Source organism: Salvelinus sp. IW2-2015, linkage group LG22 (genome assembly GCF_002910315.2).
Source record: "Salvelinus sp. IW2-2015 linkage group LG22, ASM291031v2, whole genome shotgun sequence".
Classification (NCBI taxonomy): domain Eukaryota; kingdom Metazoa; phylum Chordata; class Actinopteri; order Salmoniformes; family Salmonidae; genus Salvelinus; species Salvelinus sp. IW2-2015.
In genome coordinates this window covers 1,886,785-1,911,759 of record NC_036862.1, presented here as the reverse complement: position 1 = coordinate 1,911,759, position 24,975 = coordinate 1,886,785, and the positions used below count along the sequence as shown (strand labels likewise).

The 24,975-nt window shown below is 43.7% G+C and overlaps 1 protein-coding gene across 4 annotated transcripts in view; it reads left to right on the top strand.

Moving 5' to 3' along the window:
• The window catches only part of LOC111949572 (sister chromatid cohesion protein PDS5 homolog B-A), a 25,091-nt gene extending 2,809 nt beyond the window's left edge, over window positions 1–22,282 (top strand). The window contains exons 2-9 of one of the 4 annotated variants that reach the window (XM_070433933.1): window positions 12,779–12,905; window positions 18,530–18,833; window positions 19,256–19,398; window positions 19,652–19,753; window positions 19,950–20,046; window positions 20,421–20,497; window positions 21,317–21,526; window positions 21,751–22,282. In XM_070433933.1, coding sequence (XP_070290034.1) covers window positions 18,579–18,833; window positions 19,256–19,398; window positions 19,652–19,753; window positions 19,950–20,046; window positions 20,421–20,497; window positions 21,317–21,410 — 768 coding nt within the window. In that variant the 5' untranslated portion in view covers window positions 12,779–12,905; window positions 18,530–18,578 and the 3' untranslated portion in view covers window positions 21,411–21,526; window positions 21,751–22,282. Of the gene's footprint in view, window positions 1–12,778; window positions 12,906–18,529; window positions 18,834–19,222; window positions 19,399–19,651; window positions 19,754–19,949; window positions 20,047–20,420; window positions 20,529–21,316; window positions 21,527–21,750 lie in introns of those variants that run through there. The other 3 variants (XM_070433932.1, XM_070433934.1, XM_023966855.2) reach the window with 3 other exon arrangements.
• Window positions 22,283–24,975: the final 2,693 nt, after the last annotated feature.

Here is a 24,975-nt window from a genome sequence, read left to right as displayed (position 1 = left end):
TGTGTTCTTCCCAAGTTCTTCACGTTCTACCTCACCGTCCTACCGCTCTCTCCCTGGCTTCCAGTTGAAGCTCGCATCCGCTACTAAGACCATGGTGCTTGCCTAACGAGGCTGTAGGTGAACGCAACGCTCCGTACTTCAAGGCTCTGATCAGCCCTACACCCAACAAGGGCACTGCGTTCATCCACCTCTGGCCTGTTCGCTCCTAACCTTGACGGAAGTACAGTTCCCCGCTCAGCCCAGTCATAAACCTGTTCGCTGCTCTTGGCCCCCAATGGTGGAACAAACTCCCTTCACGAAGCCAGGTCAGCGGAGTCAATCACACACCTTCGGAGATCACCTGAACCCCAACCCTCTAAGAGATACCTAAGGATGAGGATAAAGTATCCTTCTAACCCACCCCCCCTTAAAAGAGTTAGATGCACTATTGTAAATGTGGTTGTTCCATGGAATATATAAGGTGAATGACGCAATTTGTAGTCGCTCTGGATAGAGCGTCTGCAATGACTTAATGTCAATGTAAATGTGTTGTGACAAGTAGGGTTGGTAACAGAAGAAAGCCCCGACTTGTAAGGACCAAGTCAAAATATTGGCAAGACAGCTCAAAAGTATGACAATAGTGTAACGGCGGTCCCTCCTTTCATGCCGAAGAGGGGACAGGGATTGAACCAAAGGTGCAGCGCGTTGAAATGACATGGATGAATTTTTATTAAAACAGCGGGAAAAACACGAAACGAACTATGCTATCAAATGTACAAATAACAAACGAAAGTAGATCAGACCTGACGACGAACTACTGAAACACGGAGAACGCACACGAACGGGAAAGCCTCAGCATAAAATGACGAATGACAACACAACCGTGGAAACAGTCAGGTATGGGGCGACAAACACTGGGGACAGAAACAAGGAGCACAACCACCCACAAACAAACCACCTGTTGAGCAGCCTACCTAAATATGACTCTCAATTAAGAGGAACGCCAAACCAACTGCCTCCAATTGAGAGCCTACCAAGGCAACCTTAATACCAACATAGAACAGACAACATAGACATGCCGCCCCAAACTCCGTCCTGACAACTAACACAAAACTAAACAGAAACACAGGTTCAGGTACGTGACATAAACCCCCCTCTCAAAGTGCCGTACTCCGACGCATCAACCAAAAAGTCAGGGGACGGGTTGCGGTGGCATCTGACACGTGGTGGCTTTAGGCTCCGGGCGTGGTTCCCACCCACCATAATCATCCCCGCTTCCTTAGGCCTCCCACAATGACACATCCTCAAGATACACCCATAAATTTAGGGGCAACACCAGAATCAAGGACAGCTCTGGGGACAGGTAGCTCAGGAACATAGGGATAGCTCAGGACAGAGGGATCAAGCTAGGGAGAGAGTAGGCTCTGGATAAAGTTGGTAGCTCGGATAGAGGGGCAACTCCGGACTGAAGGGCGCTCGGACAGAGCGACGCTCTGGACTGAGGGGGCAAGTTCTGATTAGTACAGCCGCTTCTGGCTGAGGGTATGCACGTGGCTCTGGCTGACTGACGGCTCTGGACGCTCATGCAGGCTGACGGTCTCGGACGCTCAATGGCAGGCTGACGGCTCTGCAACGTCATGGACATGGCTGACGGCTCTGGACGCTCATGGCAGTCATGACGGCCTCTGGGTGGACGCGCTGGGAACGGCATGGCTGACGGCCTGGGACTGCTCATGGTTGCTTGACGCTCTGGCGTCAATGGGCTCTTCTGACGGCTCTGGCTGTCTGGCTCTCGACGGCTTCTGGCTGTCATGCCTCGACGTTTGGCGGCTCATGGCCCTGGCGGCTTGCCTCATTCGCCTGCGGCTCGGCTGCCTGGCTCGCTGGCGGCTCTGGCAGTCCTGTCTGGCTGTGGCCTGGCAGATCCTGTCCTGGCTGCGGCTCTGGCAGATCCGTCTGGCTTGGCGCTCTTTGGCAGGATCCTGTCTGGTTGGCGGGCTTGCACGATCCTGTCTGGTTGGGCGGCTCTGGCAGACCCTGTCTGACGGACGGCTCTAGCGCGCTCCTGTACTGGGGGCGGCTCTAGCGGCTCCTGGTCTGAGCGGAACGGCTCTGTAGCTCATGGCAGACGCGGCGGCTTTGCAGGCTCATTGCAGAGGGCGGCTCAGCGGCGCCTGGGAGAACGGATGGCTAGCAGATGGCGCTGGGGAGCGGATGGCTCGAGATGGCGCTGGGGGAGACGGACTGCTCAAGATGGCGGCTGGGGAGAGAGGATGGCTTCAGATAGCGCTGGGAACGGATGGCTGCCTGGCCGGATAGGGCGCACTGTAGACCTGGTGTGTGCCGGAACTGGAGGCACCCGGGCTAGGGACAGCGCCACCTTTCATACTAGTGCGGGGAGCAGGGACAAGGGCACACTGAACTTCAAGCGTTCTTATACCTGGTGCGTAGGTACGGCACTGGTGCACCGGGCTGAGGGCACGACCTTCAGGACCTAGTACGGGGAGAAAGTGACAGTGTGTACATGACTTAGGAGACCGCACACGGTGGTTGTGCGTGTGCGGCGGAACTGGCACCGAACTGGTATACACGCACTACGGAGGAGGTGCGTGGAGGAGGAACAGAGGCTCTGGAAATGCACTGGTAGCCTAGTCGCGTAGTGTAGGCACTGTAGGTACTAGGCTGGAGGCGGGGAGGTGCGCCGGAAATACCCGGACGTGAGGGCGTATGGCTCTCCTGAAGCATTGAGCCTTGGCGCCAAACCATTACCTGGGTTGAATGCTCCGGTTGCACCGACCAGTGCGGGGAGGTGGGATAACCCGCACCGGTATGTAGGCGAAACCGGCGGAAACCATGCGTAGGAGGTGCCATGTCTTGCCGGCGGAGAGACGCACTTGGAGACCAGAACGCGTTGAGCCGGCCTCATGACACCTGGCTCAATGCCCAATCTAGCCCTACAGTCGGGGAGGTGGATAACCCGCACGGGCTAGCCACACGTACAGGCGACACCGCTGCGCTCTACTGGTTAATCACGGTGTCTGCCCGTACTCCGCTATCCAGGGTAGCCTGGGAAAGTGGGTCGCGATCGTCTACTACTTGACCCAAAAGGCCAGCCTACCCCTTACGCCCCCCAAGAAAATTTTTTGGAGTTACTCCCAGCGGCTTTCCGGGCTTCCGTGCAGTACGCGTTCCCCTTCTATAATCCGGTTTCGAGCTCTGATTACTCCGGCTTCCATATCCACCGTCTCCTGCTGCCTCCTTAAACACGCTCCTGAGCTGTGGCTGCCTCATCTCTCAGGAGAGCAGGCATAGTCTCATTTGCGCCAAGGGTCCCTTTTCCCTCTAATATTTCCTCCCAAAGTCACATGATTCCTTGTGTAGCAGGCCATTCTCGAATTCACGCGCTTGGTTCTGGATCGGTGGGAGGTTTCGTGTAACGGCGGTCCTCCTCTCTTCATCCGAAGAGGAGGGCAGGGATTGACAAGTGCAGGCTGGTGATTGAGACATGTTATTGATTTTTTTGAGAACATCGGAAACCGAAAACGACGTATACTTCAAATGATACAAAGCAACAAAACGAAAGTAGACAGACCTTGAACGACGAACTTAATGAAACACGAGACGCAACTACGAAAGGAAACAGCCTACACATAAATGACGAATGACACACAGTAACAGTCCGTATGGTGCGGACAAACACTGAACAGTTAGACACACCACAAACAAACCTGTAAACAGCTACTAAATATGACATTCAATTAGAGAGGAACGCCAACTTTCTGCTCCAATGGAGCCATACGCAGGCAACCTAACCAACATAGAACAGCACATGAAATGCCCCCAAAGTCGTCCTGACAAACTAACAGCACAAAACTGAAACAGAACAGCTCAGATATGCAAATGAACAACAGTCCATCATTCATTTAAGACATGAATGGGGAATATTTCAAGAACTTTGAAAGTTTCTTCAAGTGCAGTCGCAAAAATCATCATAGGATGTAGAGATGAAAATGCATGGGTATTAGATGATTTTGATTGTCCAAAGCGCGGAATGCCCCTGTTACCACCTCCCAACGCCAAATATGGAAGGATACATCCAAGAGCTGCTCGGTCTAAACTAGCAACGGTCACAACAAACTAACGTTTTACAGTGATGGAAAAAGCCCAATTGTCATACTTGTGTAAAAGTAAATATAACTTAGTAAAAAATGACTTAAGTAAAAATTTAAGTTCACCCAGCAAAATACTACTTGAGTAAAGTCTAAAAGTATTTGGTTTTAAATACACTTAAGTATCAAAAGTAATTCATTTCAAATTCCTTACATTAAGCAAACCAGATCACACAATAGCCAGCGGCACACTCAACATCAGACATAAATTACACCAGATCAGAGGCCATAGAGAGATGTTCTCTGATAAGCGTGTGAATTGGACCATTTCCTGTCTTGCTACGCATTCAAAATGTACTTTGGTATAAAATGTACATATTTTATTTAGGTATAGTAAAGTTTTCAAAAATAAAAATAGTTAAGTAAATGTTAGCACCAAAAAAACGACTTAAGTAGAACATTAAAGTATTTTACTTATATTTTACACCACTGCTTCTTATTTAATCAACACTGTTAAGTACAAGCATATTAGGTTTTAATCCTGCAGAGCGGCTATTCCCAAACCAGGGGTATGCGCATGCCGTCGGGGGGTACGCCAAATAAAAATGTGATCACAGTTTCAAACAGTCCATTTTCAGATTTTTCCGAGCTGGGGTATCACTGAATTCTATGCGTTACAGGGTGGATGACATCGCACGGGCTGATGGCACAGCTCCTGGTAATGGTCCGTTACGTTTATTGGGGGTCAATTAAGGAAGACATCCTCTTCTGCTAACAAGGACAACCGGAAAGGATATTGCTAAAGTACTGGACAGCTTTTTGACATAATGGTTTTGGTGGTCAGGATGTGTTGGGTATATGTCTGATGGTGCAAAAGCCATGACAGGGAGACATAGTTATCGTTATCCCTTTCATGCCCTGCCTCCAGTCCACTTACCAATATGACAAACAGAGGCCTCATCGAAATTGCAACAACGTTCTGTGAAAATGTAATTTAATCAGAAACCACTGCCAGATTTCTGGATTGAGTCTCTGGCTTGCAAATCGTTCTGTTAAGCACTGATGCCCTTTTGACACATACCTATGTGAGAGTGGACTCGGTCCTCACTAACTAAATAACAGGCACGACTGTGTGTGGAAAATTATTTAAGCGGACCTGTCCAACACACCAACATTGCAGAGTTATGTGCATCCTTTCAAGCCACTACTTCTCATTAACTGGTGAGTTATTAACAATTTTTGATGAACAAATAAGTGTTATATGTAAGATGGCCTAAATAAAGAGCAAAATTATTATTATTATTTGTGCCCTGGTCCAATAAAAGCTCTTTGTCACTTCCCACGAGCCGGGTTGTGACAAAAACGCACACTCTTATGTTTAAATGTATCGTATAGGTGTGTGGCAGGTTACAATGATGGCAAAAAAAACATTTGAGAGTGCGCTGACCCTGGTGCTAGAGGAGGTACGCAGCTGGAGATTGTTCCCAAACTGTTTATTCAATCTAATGATTAATTGTATGTGATTCATGACACACGCTAAAGAAACTAGGTTTAGACATTAATTTAGTAGCACCTATTGAATTTACTGGTATTTAACTACATTCAGAGCAGAGTGAGTGAATGCCATAAATATGTGGGGGGAAAAGTTGATTATCCGGTCTTTCAGATCCTTAGCCTAAAACAGAACATTTTCTCTCAGCCTCATGGCAAAAGTGTAAAATAGCAGGGGATTAGCTATGACACCGACAATTTATCTAGCCATGGGAAGAAAAAAAGGAAAAGGGTGGCCTATCTCGGATTTTGCGAGGGCCGCGAACTTCTCTATTTGCACGGTGCCCATCCCTGGGTCTAGTACATTTTCCAAGCCATAGATTCCGCATCTCGTGCTGGCTTCGCGGTGTTCACATTCAGCATAGCACCGTCCAACTAGAGAGAGACGTAACGAACGTCTAGTCGGAGTTATGGTTAGCAAACGCCATGCCATTGACCAGACTATTTTTATTCAGGTAGTTAGCTGCTAGTTACAGCCTTATAGACACATCTAGCTAGCTACGGTTCAGATGACTGCGTTGTATGCGGCGAGGAACTAGAATAGATGGCAAATCTGAAGCAATTCAATAATAACTGCAGTCCACACACGCTGGCTATCTAAACTGGACAGTGTGGGCACACGCAAGCTATGGCTAGCCACTACAATCAAATGCATTACAAATACGTCCTGAATCATAGCTAGCTATTTTAATTAATCTGTCGTCTTCGTTGCAGTACAAAATCGACGTCATGCCTTGTTGGCAATACACTCAACGTGTTTATCGGGTTTTATGAAACACTACCTTATTTGATGAATTGTAGCCAATCGTCTTTCGATCTCGGCTGTGATCCTCCTCTCGGCTCTCACAAAATGGCGCCAATTTGTCCATAGCTGCACCAATCCAGTGTTGGGTGGTTTGCCTGGATACCACACTGGAAAAGTTTATAAGGACACGCCTGACGACCAAAACATATTTAATTGCGAATTGATAAAACTAGGTTTAGGTTTGGTTAAGGTAAGGGTCGTTTTTAGTTTTGCTATTCGGTTTAAGCGTCAGGTGTGTCCTTAGTCTTTCCCACCAACACTCCTTGCTTGGCCAAACACAGCGCCACGCCCACGGACGTAAATGTCAGCGATAATTTAGTTTGGGTCGTCGCTACAATGGTGCTGACTGGCAATAATCGAAAATGCTTTTATAGTGACCCCTGCAAATTGGAGGTATACTTAAGTAAAAGCAAACTAACACCCAATAATTTTCGCTAGGTGGAATGTAATTATACTTGCAGTTCAGCATTGATAGACTACAGTTGAGTCAGAAGTTTCATATTGCTTAGGTTGGTTGGAGTCATTAAACTAAAATTAAAACTTTAAAAACACTCCACAAATTCTTGTTAACAACATAGTTTTGGCAAGTCGGTAGGACATCTACTTTGTGCATTACACAAAGTATTTCTCCAAACATTGTTTACAGATAGATATTTCAGTGTCACAATTCCAGGGGGTCAGAAGTTTATATCACCTGAGTTGACTGTGCCTTTAAAACAGCTTTGAAAATTCCAGAAAATTATGTCATGGGCTTTAGAAGCTTCTGATAGGCTAATTGACATCATTTGAGTCAATTGGGTGAGTTACTGTGGATGTATTTCAAGGCTCACTTCCTCCATCGTGCTCTGCTTGACATCATGGGAAATCAAAAGAATAGCCAAGACCCCCAAAGCGGTATCGGTATCCTTGGAGATTTTTCCACGCCTGAACGTACCACGTTCATCTGTACAAACTATAGTACGCAAGCATAAACACCATGGGACCACGCAGCCATCATACCGCTCAGGAAGGAGACGCGGTTCTGTCCCTAGAGATGAACGTACTTTGGTGCGAAAAGTGCAAATCAATCCCAGAAACAGCAAAGGACCTTGTGAAGTTGCTGGAGGAACAGGTACAAAAGTATCTATATCCACAGTAAACGAGTCCTATATCGACATAACCTGAAAGGCCGCTCAGCAAGGAAGAAGCCACTGTTACAAAACCGCCATAAAAAAGACAGACTACGGTTCGCAACTGCACATGGGGACAAAGATCCTACTTTTGGAGAAATGTCTCTGGTTGATGAAACAAAAATAGAACTGTTGGCCATAATGACCATCTTATGTTTGGAGGAAAAAGGGGAGGCTTGCAAGCCCAAGAACACCATCCCAACGTGAAGCACGGGGTGGCAGATCTATGTGTGTGTTGCTTTGCTGCTGGAGGGACTGGTGTGCACTCACAAAATAGATGGCATCATGAGGGAGGAAAATTATCTGGATATATTGAAGCAACATCTCAAGACATCAGTCAGGAAGTTTTTAAGGGTCTTCCAATGGACAATGACCCCAAGCATACTTCCAAAGTTGTGGCAAATAGCTTAAGGACAACAAGGAGGTTTGGAATGGCCATTGCAAAGCCCTGACCTCAATCCTATAGAATTTGGGCAGAACTGAAAAAGCGTGTGCGAGCAAGGAGGGCTAAAACCTGACTCAGTTACACCAGCTCTGTCAGGAGGAATGAGACCAAAATTCACCCACTTATTGTGGGAAGCTTGTGGAGACTAGCGAAAGGTGTTGACCCAAGTTAAACAATTAAAGGCAATTTTACCAAATACTAATTGAGTGTATGTAAACTTTTGACCACTGGAATGTGATGAGTAAGTGATACTTGCTGTTTAATTTATAATAATTGTGTGTTATCTATTAACTTGTTATATATTTCAGTTGAGATTTTTGCTATGATTAAATGTCAGGATTGTGAAAACTGAGTTTAAACGTATTTGGCTTAGGTGTATGTAAACATCCGACTTAACTGTATATTACATATGAAAAGGTTAAGACCCCCCAACAATGCAGCATAGACTTGAAGAACACAACACCCATTTAACAATTTTTAATGACAAAAATGACAAGTAAAAAATCGAATCAAACTATTGGTCTCATACACATATTTAGCAGTGTTATTGCAAATGTAGCGAAATGCTGTGTTCCTAGCTCCAACAGTGCAGTAGTATCTAAAAATTCACACATATCTAAAAGTAAAATAATGGAATTAAAATGCATACACTACCAGTCAAACGTTTGGACACTATAAAACACATCTGATTGGCTCAAACGCGTTAAGGAATGAAATTCCACAAATGAACTGTTAACAAGGCACACCTGTTAATTGAAATGCATTCCAGGTGACTACCTCATGTAGCTGGTTCAGAGAATGCCAAGAGTGTGCAAAGCTATCATAAAGGCAAAGTGTGGCTATTTGAAGAATCTCAAATATAAAATATATTTTGATTTGTTTAACACTTTTTTGGTTACTACTTGATTCCATATGTGTGTGTTATTTCATGKTTTTGATGTCTTCATTGTTTTTCTACAATGTAGAAAATAGTCAACAKAAAGAAATCCTTGAATGAGTAGGAAAATCCAAACTTTTGACTGGTACTGTATATCGACAGAAATAAGACAKAGCCTGCTTTTGTTGCCTGTTTGAGTGTTTGTTTAATAGCCTACTGATTCCGTGAGCACCAAGACTCACTCAACCACAGCCCAACATGTCAGATAAACAATTCCACAAATTMGTCTGTTTTTTGACACGCCTGCTCCCGCTCTCCCTCWCTGGYRCTCGAGGGCGCCAGGCTGCCTTTCAGTACGCACACCTGTCACCATCATTACGTGCAGCAGCGCTCTTTGGACTCACCTGGACTCCTTCACTTTGTTGATTGCCCGGTCTATATCTGTGTGTTCCTCAGTTGGTGTCGGTTACGACTGGTCGATTGTTTGGTCGATAGGCTGTTGGTAGACCGAGATTTCTTTAGTCGAGCAGTAACAAAAAATATAAACAGTACCAGTCAAAAGTTTGGACACATCTACTCATTCAAGGGTTTTTCTTTATTTTTGCTATTTTCTACATCGTACAATAATAGTGAAGACATCAAAACTATGAAAGAACACATGGATCATGTTGTAACCCAAAAAGTGTTAAACAGATTCTTCAAAGTAGCCACCATTTGCCTTGATGACAGATTTGCACACTTGGCATTCTCTCAACCAGCTTCACCTGGAATGCTTTTTTCCTTCAATCTGCGGTCCAACTCATCCCAAACCAATTGGGTTGAGGTCGGGTGATTGTGGAGGCCAGGTCATCTGATGCAGCACTCCATCACTCTCCTTCTTGGTCAAATAGCTCTTACACAGCCTGGAGGTGTGCTGKGTCATTGTCCTGTTGAAAAACAAATGATAGTCCCACTTAGCACAAACCAGATGGAATTGCCTATCACTGCAGAATGCTGTGGTAGCCATGCTGGTTAAATGTGCCTTGAATTATAAATAAATCACAGACTGTGTCACCCGCAAAGCACCATCACAGCTCCTCCTCCATGCTTCAAGGTGGGAACCACACATGCGGAGATCATCCGTTCATCTACTCTGCGTCTCACAAAGACACGGCGGTTGGAACCAAAAATCTAAAATTTGGACTCATCAGACCAAAGGACAGATTTCCACTGGTTTAATGTCCATTGCTCGTGTTTCTTGGCCCAAGCAATTCTCTTCTTATTGGTGTCCTTTAGTAGGGRATTATTTTCATGAATGCTTACGAGCCTGCTGCTGCCTACCATCGCTCAGTCAGACTGCTCTATCAAATATCAAATCATAGACTTAATTATAACATAATAACACACAGAAATACGAGCCTTTGGTCATTAATATGGTCGAATCCGGAAACTATCCTTCGAAAACAAAGAGTTATCTTTCAGTGAAATACGGAACCGTTCCGTATTTTATCTAACGGGTGGCATCCCTAAGTTTAAATATTGCTGTTACATTATAACATTGAAGGTTGTACGTCATAATTATGTACAATTCTGGCAATTCATTCTTTGTTAGGAATAAATGGACTTCACACAGTTCGCAACGAGCCAGGCGGCCCAAACTGCTGCATATACCCTGACTGCTTGCACGGAAACGCAAGAGAAGTGACACAATTTCCCTAATTATAAGAAATTCATGTCAGCAGGCAATATTAACTAAATATGCAGGTTTAAAATATATACTTGTGTATGGATTTAAAAAAGGCATTGATGTTTATGGTTAGGTGCAACGACAGTGCTAAATCATCACCCGTTTGGCGAAGTAGGGAGTGATTCAATGAGAAATTAAACAGGCACCCGCATCGATTATATGCAACGCAGGACACGCTAGATAAACTAGTAATTATCAACCACTAGTGTAGTTAACTACTGATTATGTGAAGATTGATTGTTTGTTATAAAGTTTAATGCTAGCTAGCAACTTACCTTGGCTTCTTGCTGCCCCTCGCATAACAGGTAGTCAGCCTGCCACGCAGGCTCTTCGTGGAGTGCAATGTAAGGCAGGTGGTTGAACGTTGGACTAGTAACTGGAAAGGTTGCAAAAACATCCCCTAGCAACAAGAAAAAATTTGTCGTTCTCCCCTGAACAAGGCAGTTAACCCACCGTTCTAGCCGTCTTGAAAATAGAAATGTGTTCTTAACTGACTTGCCTATTAAATAAAGGTGTAAAAAAAAAACGGCCAAATCGGTGTCCAAAATACAGATTTCCTATTTGAAAAGCTTGAAATCGATCCCCTTGAAGAATCGGTGCCTTCTGACAAATCGATTTATGACTCATAACTGCGTACATGTGTCACGTAAAGAGAGCAGTTGTTTAGGGAATGTTTTTCCTAAACAAATTAGAGATTTCGGTAACAACTTTTCAGTCAGAAATGGCTGTAATTATGTTGCAGCTTCAGCAACACGGACAGCAGGAGAAACACKAATGTTCTGTGGTGGTTGCTGCAGCAGGGAGGAGAAAGAGACAATATGTGCTAGTCACACAGTCACTTGCTGTCATTTTTTTAACACAGTGCAGAAAGTCTGAACCTGGCCCRACACAWTYAAATAAATTGCGGTCAAACTCCCTYTAGTCATTTGTGTGTCTTAATTGTTTCATCAAACATTGCGCTTAAAGCATCAGACAAGCTCAGTGCATATTTTTATTTTTGGCTCACCTGTTTTTGGGGAGTTTCTCCCCTTCGTCTCTGCTGATCCTCTTAAGCTCTGTCAGGTTGGATGGAGAGCGTCGCTGCACAGCTATTTTCAGGTCTCTCCAGAGATGTTCGATCAGGTTCAAGTCCGGAGTGGCTTTGCAGAGGCCGGGCCACTGAAGGACATTCTGAGATTTGTTGTGAAGTAACTGGCGGGTGAACCTGTCACATACAGCAGATGGGTGCAGTGAAATGTGTTGTTTTACAGGGTCAGCCATAGCTGTGTGCTGCCCCTGGAGCAAATTAGAGTGGMGTGCCTTGCTCAAGGGCACGTCGACAGCTTTTACACCTTGTCAGCTCAGGTATTAGAACCAGAAATCCTTTGGTTACAGGCCCAATGCTYTAACCACTAGGCTACATTGACACMAGTGTAGCAAATTGGGGKTAGGGTCCATGTCTAATTTTCTACAGTATGGATATTGCCAAAGATAACATTTATTGTGATCTCTGAGTCGACTGATGTACCACAAATCTGAAAGACCTTTAACAGGCTTGATATAATTGCATTCATGTTCAAACAATTCCTGGCTGGCCTTGTGTATTGGTAGACAAATGACCTTTCTCCCCCCCTGGGAGCCAGCTTTGGTGTGTTGCTATAGTGTTTCTATACAGAAGTGGTTCAGTTCTTATCACATGATGGTCACCAGCAGCAGACAGTTGCTGCTGTCATTAATACAGTGCTTTAGACAGCAACCTACTACTCTCTGCTTGGGTATTTCTTATCTCTTTTTTATTTTCAACACTCAGGCATACTGTTGGCAAAGTAACTCGCTAATAAAGCCAGGTGTTGTCATACTCAACATGTTTGGAAACTCTTAATCAGGCTATAGAACTATTTAACTTGTGTAGCCTATTTCTTTTTGACAGGAAGCAGGGTAAAAAAACATAGGTATATATTTTGGGATACACCAGAGACTGTGGCTGGTTCACCAAAAAGGTTCATGCCCTGCAGGAAGTACAAGATATTAGTAATTTAATMATGTATTAGATGCCCACGTCGCCAGTTTGAGGTTGAATATTTCAAAACACTCATCCAGTGATGTGTCCATATATGTTTTGTGTGGTTATATTCCAGCTAGCAGCCAATGGAGAGCATGGCTCACTCAAAGGGTCGGGCCACAGATGGCAAGATCACCTATCCGCCCGGGGTGAAGGAGATCTCGGACAAGATCTCCAAGGAGGAGTTTGTCCGCAGGCTCAAGGTGAGTGGAGAAACTATGGGGAATACACAATCTACATGGTACCTCATTTGTCAAATAATCAGGTCAAAATAACTGGGAATACAGGGTAATTGTGCAGTAAATATGAGGAGATTGATGAGTTCTCTGTCTAGAGTTTGCCTATGATGCCATAGATTCAGTATCCTCTGCAATGAAARAGTTGGCAAAAGGAAGAGCTGACTGAGAGGGAGACCAACCAGCTCAGTGAAGAGTGTTGTTATTAGTGTTTGTGTTATTATTGATGTTAATATGCAAAAGAAGACCCACCTGAAACAACCTAAATGTTTACCCCTAATGSCCTATACATTTGACAGCCAGGAAGGAAAATACATTGCAGACCCCTTTTTCCACATTTCAAAAAATTCTTAAATGGKKTAAAAAAAAAAATCTCATCAATCTACACACAATACCCCATACAGATTTTTTTTTAAATATTTTTGCGAATGTATTTACAAAACAAACCTGGAAATTTTACATAAGTATTCAGACCCTTTACTTTGTTGAAGCACGTTTGGCAGCGATTACAGCCTCAAGTCTTCTTGGGTATGAAGCTACAAGCTTGGCACACCTGTATTTGGGGAGTTTCTCRCATTCTTCGCTGCAGATCCTCTCAAGCTCTGTCAGGTTGGATGGGGAGTGTCGCTGCAAAGCTATTTTCAGGTCTCTCCAGAGATGTTCGATCGGGTTCAAGTCCGGGCTCTGGCTGGGCCACTCAAGGACATTCAGAGACTTATCTCGAAGCCATTCYTGCRTTGTCTTGGCTGTGTGCTTAGGGTCGTTGAGGTCCTGAGAGCCCTGGAGCAGGTTTTCATCAAGGATCTCTCTGTACTTTGCTCCGTTCATCTCCGTTCATCCTGACTGGTCTCCCAGTCCATGCCGCTGAAAAACATCCCCACAGCATGGTGTTGCCACCACCATGCTTCACCGTAAGGATGGTGCCAGGTTTCCTTCAGACGTGACGTTTGGCATTCAGGCGAAAGAGTTCAATCTTGGTTTCATCAGACCACTCTACCATAAATGCCTGATTGGTGGAGTACTGCAGAGATGGTTGTCCTTCTGGAAGGTTCTCCCATCTCCATAGAGGAACTCTGGCGCTCTGTCAGAGTGACCATTTCTTCCATTTAAGAATGATGTAGGCCAGTGTGCGCTTTGAGGACCTTTTAAACCTGCAGAAATGTTTTGGTACCCTTCCCCAGATCTGTGCCTCGACCCAATCMTGTCTAGGAGCTCTACGGACAATTCCTTCAACTTCATGGCTTRGTTTTTGCTTTGACATGCACTGYCAACTGTGGGACCTTTTATATAGACAGGTGTGTGCCTTTCCACAGGSGGACTCCAAGTTGTTGAATCAAGTTGTAAAAACATCTCAAGGATGATCAATGGAAACAGAACGCACCGGAGCTCAATTTTGAGTCTCATATCAAAGGGTCTGAATACTTATGTAAATAAGGTATTTCTGTAAAAAAAAAAAAAACACACACATTTACAAAAATGTAAAAAAAAATGTTTTCGCTTTGTCGTTATGGGATATTGTGTATAGATTGATGAGGGGGGAAAAGCATTTTAATCAATTTCAGAAAAAGGCTGTCGTAAATAAAATGTGGAAAAGTCGAGGGGCCTGAATACTTTCAGGTTCAATACTTTTGTGAAACATCACAGCACAGTTGAAAAATATATTGCAAATAGAAATCCAAAATGGATGGTGTTAAGAGATAGRTGGGAGGGGTTGAATGGAGCTGAAGGGTGGAACTAATAACAAGGTAACTAATGTAAAACATGGGGTCTGTAAAATGTATATAGGTTCAGAATTTTGAAATAGCACAGTCCCCACTTCAAGTTCAACTTTCGGATAGTTGGAATGCCGGTGTCATAGGCCTGCAGTGTAATAGGTTAATAGCCACACCACACCTTCACAAATATTTATTTATTAGAGTAATATTAAAAGCAAGTCAAGCCACTGTTTATAGAGAAAATATGAGCAGGCAAACACAAAATTATAGATGGAATATAATTTGGCCAAAGAAAATAGCTCAACAGAATGAAACAAAACACTTGCACACTGGTTTAAACTTACATAAAAGTTTTGAGTAAGCTATATTTGCAGAAAGGCTAGTGCCTACCGTACCCAACAAATGACAGCAATAGGCTAATGATATTTATTTTACAACTAAATGCGGAGCACATGATTTAAAAACACAGATCAAACTTAATTTAGCCAACAAAAATGTCTCAACAGAATGAAATAAAACATTTAGCATATTTAAAGAACTGGTTTAGATTAATAAATAGGCATACAATAATAATAATGAGATACTAACATTAAAACGCAACAATTTTTAAGATTTTACTGAGTTACATTTCATATGTAAGTCGCTCTGGATAAGAGCGTCTGCTAAATGACTTAAATGTAAATGTAAATATAAGGAAATCAGTTAATTGAAATAAATTCATTAGGCCTTAATCTATGGATTTAGAGGCAAAGTCATCATCAGTGTTCAAAGGAAATATACTGATCAAAAATATAAACGCATCATGTAAATTGTTGGTCCCATGTTTCATGAGCTAAAATAAAAGATCCCAGAAATTTTCCATACGCGCAAAAAGCTTATTTCTCTCATTTTGTGCACCCATTTGTTTACATCCCTGTTAGTGAGYATTTCTACTTTGCCAAGATAATCCATCCACCTGACAGGTGTGGCATTTCAAGAAGCTGATTAAACAGCATGATCATTACACAGGTGCACCTTGTGCTGCAGACAAATCGCCACTCTAAAATGTGCAGTTTTGTCACACAACACAATGCCACAGACGCTTCCAGTTTTGAGGGTGCGTTGAATTGGCATGCTGACTGCAGGAATGTCCACCAGAGCTGTTGCTAGATAATTTAATGTTAATTTCTCTACCACAAGCCACCTCAAGTCATTTTAGAGAATTTGGCAGTATATTCAACCGGCCTCACAACCGGAGACCATGTGTAACCACGCCAGGACCTCCACATCTGGCTTCTTCACCTGCGGGATCGTCTGAGACCAGCCACCCGGACAGCTGATGAAACTGAGCAGTATTTCTGTCTGTATTAAAGCCCWTTTGTAGGGGGAAAAAGTATTCTGATTGGCTGGGCCTGGCTCCCCAGTGGATGGGTCTATGCCCTCCCAAGCCCACCCATGGCTGCGCCACCTGCCCAGTCATGTGAAATCCATAGATTAAATGGACCATAACTCATTGAAATTGTTGTATGTTGCGTTTATATTTTTGTTCAGTGGCAAGAAAAAGTATGTGAACCCTTTGGAATTACCTGGACTTCTGCTTAAATTGGTCATACAATTTGATCTGATCTTCATCTAAGTCACAACAACAGACAAACACAGTCTGCTTAAACTRATAACACMCAAACAATTATACGTTCTCATGTCTTTATTGAACACACCGTGTAAACATTCACAGTGCAGGGTGGAAAAAGTATGTGAACCCTTGGATTTAATAACTGGTTGACCCTTCTTTGGCAGCAATAACCTCAACCATWCGTTTTCTGTAGTTGCGGCTCAGACTTGCACAAAGGTCAGGAGGAATTTTGGACCATTCCTCTTTACAAAACTGTTTCAGTTCAGCAATATTCTTGGGATGTCTGGTGTGAACTGCTCTCTTGAGGTCATGCCACAGACACTTAATTGGGTTGAGGTCAGGACTCTTACTTGGCCACTCGAAGGCGTATTTTCTTCTGTTGAAGCCATTCTGTTGTTGATTTACTTCTGTGTTTTGGGTCATTGTCCTGTTGYATACCCCAACTTCTGTTGAGCTTCAAGTGGTGGACAGATAGCCTTACATTCTCCTGCAAAAAGTCTTGATAAACTTGAATTCATTTTTCCGTCGATGATAGCAAGCTGTCCAGGCCCTGAGGCAGCAAAGCAGCTCCAAAACCATGATGCTCCCTTCACCATACTTTACAGTTGGGATGAGGTTTTGATGTTGGTGTGCTGTGCATTTTGTTCTCCACACATAGTGTTGTGTGTTCCTTCCAAACAACTCAACTGTCCACAGAATATTTYGCCTGTAGCGCTGTGGAACATCCAGATGCTATTTTGCGAACTTCAGACATGCAGCAATGGTTTTTTGGACAGCAATTGCTTCTTCCGTGGTGTCCACCCAWGAACACCATTCTTGTTTAGTGTTTTACGTATTGTAGACTCGTCAGCAGAGATGTTAGCATRTTCCAGAGATTTCTGCAAGTCTTTAGCTGACACTCTAGGATTCTTCTTAACCTCATTGAGCATTCTGCGCTGTGCTCTTGCAGTCATCTTTGCAGGACGGCCACTCCCAAGGGAGAGTAGCAACAGTGCTGAACTTTCTCCATTTACAGACAATTTGTCTTACCGTGGACTGATGAACATCAAGGCTTTTAGAGATACTTTTGTAACCCTTTCCAGCTTTATGCAAGTCAACAATTCTTTAATCTTGGGTCTTCTGAGAGCTCTTTTGTTCGAGGCATGGTTCACATCAGGCAATGCTTCTTGTGAATAGATAACTCAAATTTTGTGAGTTTTTTATAGGGCAGGCCAGCCCTATCCAACATCTCCAATCTCGTCTCAATGATTTGTACTCCAGGTTAGCTGAGTCCTGACTCCAATTAGTTTTGGAGAAGTCATTAGCCTAGGGGTTCACATACTTTTTCCAACCTACACTGTGAATGTTTAAATGTTGTATTCAATATAGACAAGAAAAATACAATAGTTTGTGTGTTGTTAGTTTAAGCACATTGTGTTTGTCTATTTTTGTGACTTAGAGGAAGATCAGATCTATTTTTATGACCATTTAAAAAAAAAAAATAATCCAGATAATTCCAAAGGGTTCACATACTTTTTCTTGCCACTGTAAGTATCTGAAAGACTAACTCAGAGTGCTGGGTTTTTATTTTTCKCGATTTTTCGGAAGACAACATCGTTGTCCAACACACCACACTGTCTAATTGTATGGATCAGCCATTTATCCAAATTGTTTGTCAGATCCTCCGTATTCGGTGGCACGCGTTTGTAATTGAGATGTGGTTTTCTGCACCAGTCTAAGAAAAACAAGCTGCCATGTTTGTCACCAGGCTGTATACTTWAAAAAAAATCCTTGTCATTTACATCATCTGGGAGAGAGGGAGTGAATCACATCTGAACTGAATCGATGAATGGGGAATGTCCTGCCAAGGAATGGAGTGATGCGTAAATTAAAGATGATTTTGATGATAGGGCTGTATACGTAGGTGAAATCAGATGGATGTCGCTACTAGTCAATTTTTCCACTTTGCCTTGAGGGGACAGGTGCATTTATTATAGTCTGTAGCGGGTGTTGTTTAGCTACATTTACACTGCAGGTACAGTATAATGTAGCTATGTTCCAGGAGAGCTGCAGAAAAAAGGGTCAAATCCGCTCACTGCTGCTTCCACAAAAGAGAGCAGGAAAGTTACCTTTTTCCTACGGTTACTCTGTAAGAAACCACTGGCAGTTTGGAAACCATTGGCTTAGACCACCCCAGACCACTCCTACAGTTAATTGTCTTTTTTTGTCCAGTCCCTGTGTCAAGGCAGACACGCTTAATAAAACACTATCTCTTATTGTCCCAGGATCGACAGTGCCGAGGTGGACCACAGTGAGAACGAGGATATCACGGTCATGAAGAGTCTGGCTGCTCAGGACGACGACAGCAAGCCCGGCCGGGGACGCAAACGAGGGGCAGCCGCTGCCAGCCAGGACGACAAGGCAGGCCAGGAGGCCAAGCCCAAACGAGGTTGGAGGAAGGAGCCGGTGGCTAACACCGGCGTGGGGGAGGAGCCGTGGGCCGAGACCAATGCCGCAGACACCACCCTGGAGACGAAAGACGAGCAGAACAATCCTCCCAAAAGAGGTCGCAGGAGACGGCCCCCCAAGGTACCATTTTGTTTTTTGGTTGCCTTATTTTAATGGGGAAGTTCAGGATTTTACAATTTWATTTAATGGCCCATACACTAATTTCAGGGTGAGGAAACATCTACATCAAGTTGTAAAATCCTGAAATTACCGCTTAATGGTTGCTATCCAACTTATCTTCAACGCAGCTCACATAATTTATCAGATCTCACAATACTCAGAGAAGTGTTTATACAGACCATCTTTATAGCGCCACTGCTATAAACATTGGAACGCAACCAATGTTTACAAGAAGACTGTTGGTCTTGTTGCGGTTGTTTGTGATCTGTTCTTGTATTTAATACTTTTACTCTATAATGTGTTCTTGGAAGTTAGTTGGAATAAAATGTATTATTATTATCAATATTGAGGCTGCTGCGCCCAATAATGACACACTTACCAAGGGCATGAGGGGCCGGAAGAAGGCTGCTTGTCAAGCTGAGGAGGAAGAGGAGCAGGGAGAGGAGGAAGATGGCAGTAGTGAGAACATGGAAGTGAAGCCCACGGTGCAGAGAGGAGGCAGGGCACCACGGAGGCCGCAGCAGAGGTGAGATCCCTCTGGATTCTGATCTAACTAGTATTATAGTCTACTGATGACTTTTTTTAATGGCTAATTGTAGATTGCCGCGGAGCAGTATGTTGCTCTGGAGCCGCGGGTTTCAGGCCCCTGGTCTAAATGGACACATTGATAGGTTGATAAATCGATAGCCAACTCCTAACATGCTCCTAATCTCTTGAAAGAGAAGGTGTGGATGGGGAATCTTTTGTGACATTTTGTTGATGTATGTGTTCTTTTACAGACGGGAGGCCTCAGAGGCCACAGACGACTCTGCAGAATCCACGCCACAGAAAAGACAGGGGAGACCTCCCAAAGCACAGCAACATTCAGCCAAGAAAAATCTGTAACTGTGGCATTTTCTTCAACTTCATTCATTATCCTTTATATTTTGAATTCATTCAGTGCCTTGAGTTGCTGTTTGCAGGTTTTTGTTTTGTTTTGTTTTGTTTTGACTTCAATGTCAAGGTTTTTGGAGCAGGCTGTTGTTTTGGAGCAGGCTGTTGTTTTGCTGTTGTACAATGACCTGCTGTGTGTTTCAGGCGCACAGGGCGTTTGAGTAAAGAGAACGAGTCCGAGGTGGAGGAGATGGAGATGTCTCAGAGCCAGGAAGAGGAGGACAGCAAGACCACACCCAAAGTAAGTAGTCCACTCACTCACCTCTGCCCACCCCTCACCTACCTCCCCCTCGACCTCCAGTCCCCGCCTCACCTCCACCTGACCCTACATTCCCTCACCCACCCCTCTCCTCTCAGCCCCCTCCCCACCTCTTCACCCTCCTTCACATACTCCTCCACCCCTTGACCCACCTCTCTCAATTCTCACCCACCTCAATGTGCCATCTCTCAGCTGTGCTGGTAAAGTCTTTAGATACAGTACCAGTCAAAAGTTTGGTTTTTCTTTATTTTGACTATTTTCTCAAATGTAGAATAATAGTGAAGACATCAAAACTATGAAATAACACATCATGTAGTAACCTATTTTTTTATATTTTTAATCCAAATCTATTTTAGATTTCAGATTCTTCGAAGAAGCCTGCCTTGATGACAGCTTTGCACACTCTTGGCTTTCTCTCAACCAGCTTCATGAGGTAGTCACCTGGAATGCATTTCAATTAACAGGTGTGCCTTGTTAAAAGTTTATTTGTGGAATTTCTTTCCTTAATGCGTTTGAGCCAATCACTTTTGTTGTGTTCTGACAAGGTAGGGGTGGTATACAGAAGACAAAGTCCAGACCAAGTCCATATTATGACAATAACAGCTCAAATAAGCAAAGAGAAATGACAGTCCATCATTACTTTTAAGACATGAAGGTCAGTCAATCTGGAAAATTTCAAGAACCTTGAAAGTTTCTTCAAGTGCAGTCGTAAAAAAAAATCAGGCGCTATGATGAAATTGGCTCTCATGAGGACTGCCACAGGAAAGGAATACTCAGAGTTTCCTTTGCTGCAGAGGAAAAGTTCATCAGATTGCAGTCCAAAGAAATGCTTCACAGAGTTCAAGTAACAGACACATCTCAACATCAATTGTTTAGAGGAGACTGCGTGAATCAGGCCTTCATGGTCGATTTGCTGCAAAGAAACCACTACTAAAGGACACCAAGAAGAAGAGACTTGCTTGCGCCAAGAAACACGAGCAATGGACGTTAGACCGGTGGACATCTGTCATTTTGGTCCAAATTGAGTCCAAGTCCTAACCACCGTGTCTTTGTGAGATGCAGAGTAGGTGAACGGATGATCTCCGCATGTGTGGTTCCCACCGTGAAGCATGGAGGAGGAGGTGTGATGGTCTGGGGGGTGCTTTGCTAGTGACGCTGTCTGTGATTTTGGCATGGCTACCACAGCATTCTCCAGTGATATGCCACCCCTTCTGGTTTGCGCTAAGTGGGACTATAATTTGTTTTTCAACAGGACAATGACCCAACACACCTCCAGGCTGTGTAAGGGCTATTTGACTAAGGAGAGTGATGGAGTGCTACATCAGATGACCTGGCCTCCAGAGTGAAGGAAAAGCAGCCAACAAGTGCTCAGCATATGTGGGAACTCCTTCAAGACTGTTGGAAAAGCATTCCTCATGAAGCTGGTTGAGAGAATGTCAGAGTGTACACAGCTGTCATCGAGGTAAAGGGTGGTTACTTTGAAGAATCTAAAATATAAAAAATATTTTGATTTGTTTAACACTTTTTTGGTTACTACATGATTCCATATGTGTTATTTCCTAGTGTTGATGTCTTCACTATTATAAAGAAAAACCCTTGAATGARTAGGTTCGTCCGAACTTTTGACTGGTACTGTATGTCTAGTGGGCTTTCTAACCAGGATATCCATGCTGTTGTTGTGCCCAGGTGCAACGGAAGACGGGCAGGAGAACATGAGACAGACATCGTGTTTTTTCTCGAAGGTCAGAGGAAGAGAACAGATGGAGAGGAGATGTACATCGATCTGCCTAGGCTGTGTGTATCCGTCCTTGATGTTCAGTTGCTAAGCTTTGCCACACACACATCCACCTTGGTTTGTCAAACATTGTTATGTGTGTCGCCGACCACAGGAACGATCCAAACTGATTCAAATAAATGTATGTAGTCTCTCTTGCCTTTTTTCCCCCCTGTGCTGGGGAGGCAGTTGTATAGCTTATATCTCCCAGCTTTAAGATATCGCACCAGCGCTAACTGTCAAAGTGAATGTTTGGAATGAACTTTTAGCAGTACTGTATCGGTCATTTTGTAGATTTGGTTTGTTAAGTTAATTTTTTAAGTCATTTTTGTTCATTCGTTTGTTTACTCCTGTTTGCATTTTATTGTGCATGTGCAAAGGTGCCTCTGCAGACGAAGAAAAAAACAAGTGACAAATCCAAGATTAAATCAAGTATTTGGTTCATTTTGCTGCCCATCATTGTTTTATTAGTGTTTTGAGACGGAGAAAGGACTATTAAGTAGATAAGAATACAATTAACTAATTGCAATTTCCTCATACATTTTTCCAGTCTGTTTTAATTAATCAAATATTCTATGTGAAATATGTGTTTCCTTTGAATTCCTCCGTGGAATTGGTCCTTCTGCATGGTGACTGTGTCCCAAATCAAATGTTATTTGTCACATGGTTCGCAAACAACAGGTGTAGACTAACAGTGAAATGCTTACTGATGGGGCCTTTTCTAACAATTCAGAGTTGATGGAGAAAAAAAGAAAAATGGTGACATGAGGAATTAAATACATAGTGAATAACGAGTTAAACTAAGAACAATAACGAGTGAAAATAACATGGCTATACCCTGGGGTACGAGGTAATTGAAGTAGCTATACAAAAATATAAACGCAACATGTAAAGTGCTGTTCCCATGTTTCATGATCTGAAATAAAGGAGTATTTGTGTAATAAAGCCCTTTTGTGGGGAAAATGAATTCTGATTTGCTGTGCCTGGCTCCCCAGTGGGTGTGCCAWTGCCCTCTCAGGCCTACCCATGGGTGCGCCCCTGCCCAGTCATGTGAAATACAAACATTAGGGCCTAATAMATTTATTTCAGTAGACTGATTTCCTTATATGAAATGTAACTCAGAAAAGTATTTGAAATTGTTGCATGTTGTGTTTATATTTTTGTTCAGTACACATATCAGTAGGGGTACAAGGACTAGGCAACAAGATAGATAATAGACAGTAGCAGCAGCGTATGTGTGTGGCATCAGTATGCATGTGTGCGCATGTTATGTGTGGGTGGGTGTACTGTGTGGTGTGTGTGTGTGTGTGTAGAGTCAGTGCATGAGAGTTAGTGCAAAGAAGGGTCAATGCAGGTAGTCCGGGTAACCTTTTTGATTAGCTATTTAGCAGTGGTGGTAGAAGCTGTTCAGGGACCTGTTGGTTCAGACTTGGTGCACAGGAACTGCTTGCTGTGCGGTAGCAGAGAGGACAGTCTATGGCTTGGGTGGTACTGTAGTGACCTCTTCACAACTGTGTGTGGGGGCCATGTTAATTCCTTAGTGATGTGGACACCGAGGAACTTGAAGCTCTCGATGTGGATGGGGGCTTGCTTGCCGCTCCGTTTCCTGTAGTCCACGACCAGCTCCTTTGTTTTGCTGAGGTTGAGGGAGAGGTTGTTGTCCTGGCACCATGCTGCCAGGTCTCTGTCAAAAGTAGTGCACTAAATAAAGGGATTAGGGTGTGTTTGTCAAAAGTAGTGCACTATACACTGAGTATACAAAACATTAAGACCATTTGCTCTTTTCATGACATAGACTGGCCAGGTGAAAACTATGATCCCTTATTGATGTCACTTGTTAAATCCACTTCAATTAGTGTAGTTGTGGAGGAGACCGGTTAAATAAGGATTTTTAAGTCGTGAGACGATTGAGATATGGATTGTGTTTGCCATTCAGAGGTTGAAGACAAAAATGTAAGTCCTTTTGAACTGGGTATGGTAGTAGGTGCCAGACTCACCGGTTTGTGTCAAGAACTACAACACAGCTGGGTTATTCACGCTCAACAGTTTCCCGTGTGTATCAAGAATAGGCCACCACCCAAAGGACATCCAGCCAATTTGACAACTGTGGGCCAGAATCCCTGTGGAACGCTTTCGACACCTTGTAGAGTCCATGCCCCGACGAATTGAGGCTGTTCTGAGGGGAAAAGGGGTTGCAACTCAATATTAGGAAGGTGTTCCTAATGTTTGGTATATAGTGCATTCAGAAAATATTCAGACCCCTTGACTATTTCCCCATGTTACGTTACAGCCTAATTCTAAAATTGATTAAATAAAACATTTTAATCAATATACACACAATACCCCATAATGACACATTTTTGCAAATGTATATATTTTTTAAAACAGAAATACCTCATTTACATAAGTATTCAGGCCCTTTGCTGCGAGACTCGAAATTATGCTCAGGTGCATCCTGTTTCCATTGATCATCCTTGAGATGTTTCTACAACTTCATTGGACTTCACCTGTGGTAAATTCAATTGATTGGATATGATTTGGAAAGGCACATACCTGTCTATATAAGGTCCCACAGTTGACAGTGCATGTCCGAGCAAAAACCAAGCCATGARGTCGAAGGAATTGTCCGAGACTGGATTGTGTCGAGGCACAGATCTGGGGAAGGACACCAAAAAATGTCTGCAGCATTGAAGGTCCCCAAGAACACAGTAGCCTCCATCATTCTTAAATGGAAGAAGTTTGATACCACCAAGACTCTTCCTAGAGCTGGCCGCCGGCCAAACTGAGCAATCGGGTGAGAAGGGCCTTGATCAGGGAGGTGACCAAGAACCTGATGGTCACTGACAGAGCTCCAGAGTTCCTCTGTGGAGATGGGAGAACCTTCCAGAAGGACAACCATCTCTGCAGCACTCCACCAATCAGGCCTTTATGGTAGAGTGGCCAGACGGAAGCCACTACTCAGTAAAAAGCACATGACAGCCCGCTTGGAGTTTGCCAAAAGGCACCTGAAGAGACTCAGACCATGAGAAACAAGATTATCTGGTCTGATGAAACCAAAATTTAACTCTGGTCTGAATGCCAAGTGTCATGTCTGGAGGAAACCTGGCACCATCCCTACGATGAAGCATGGTGGTGGC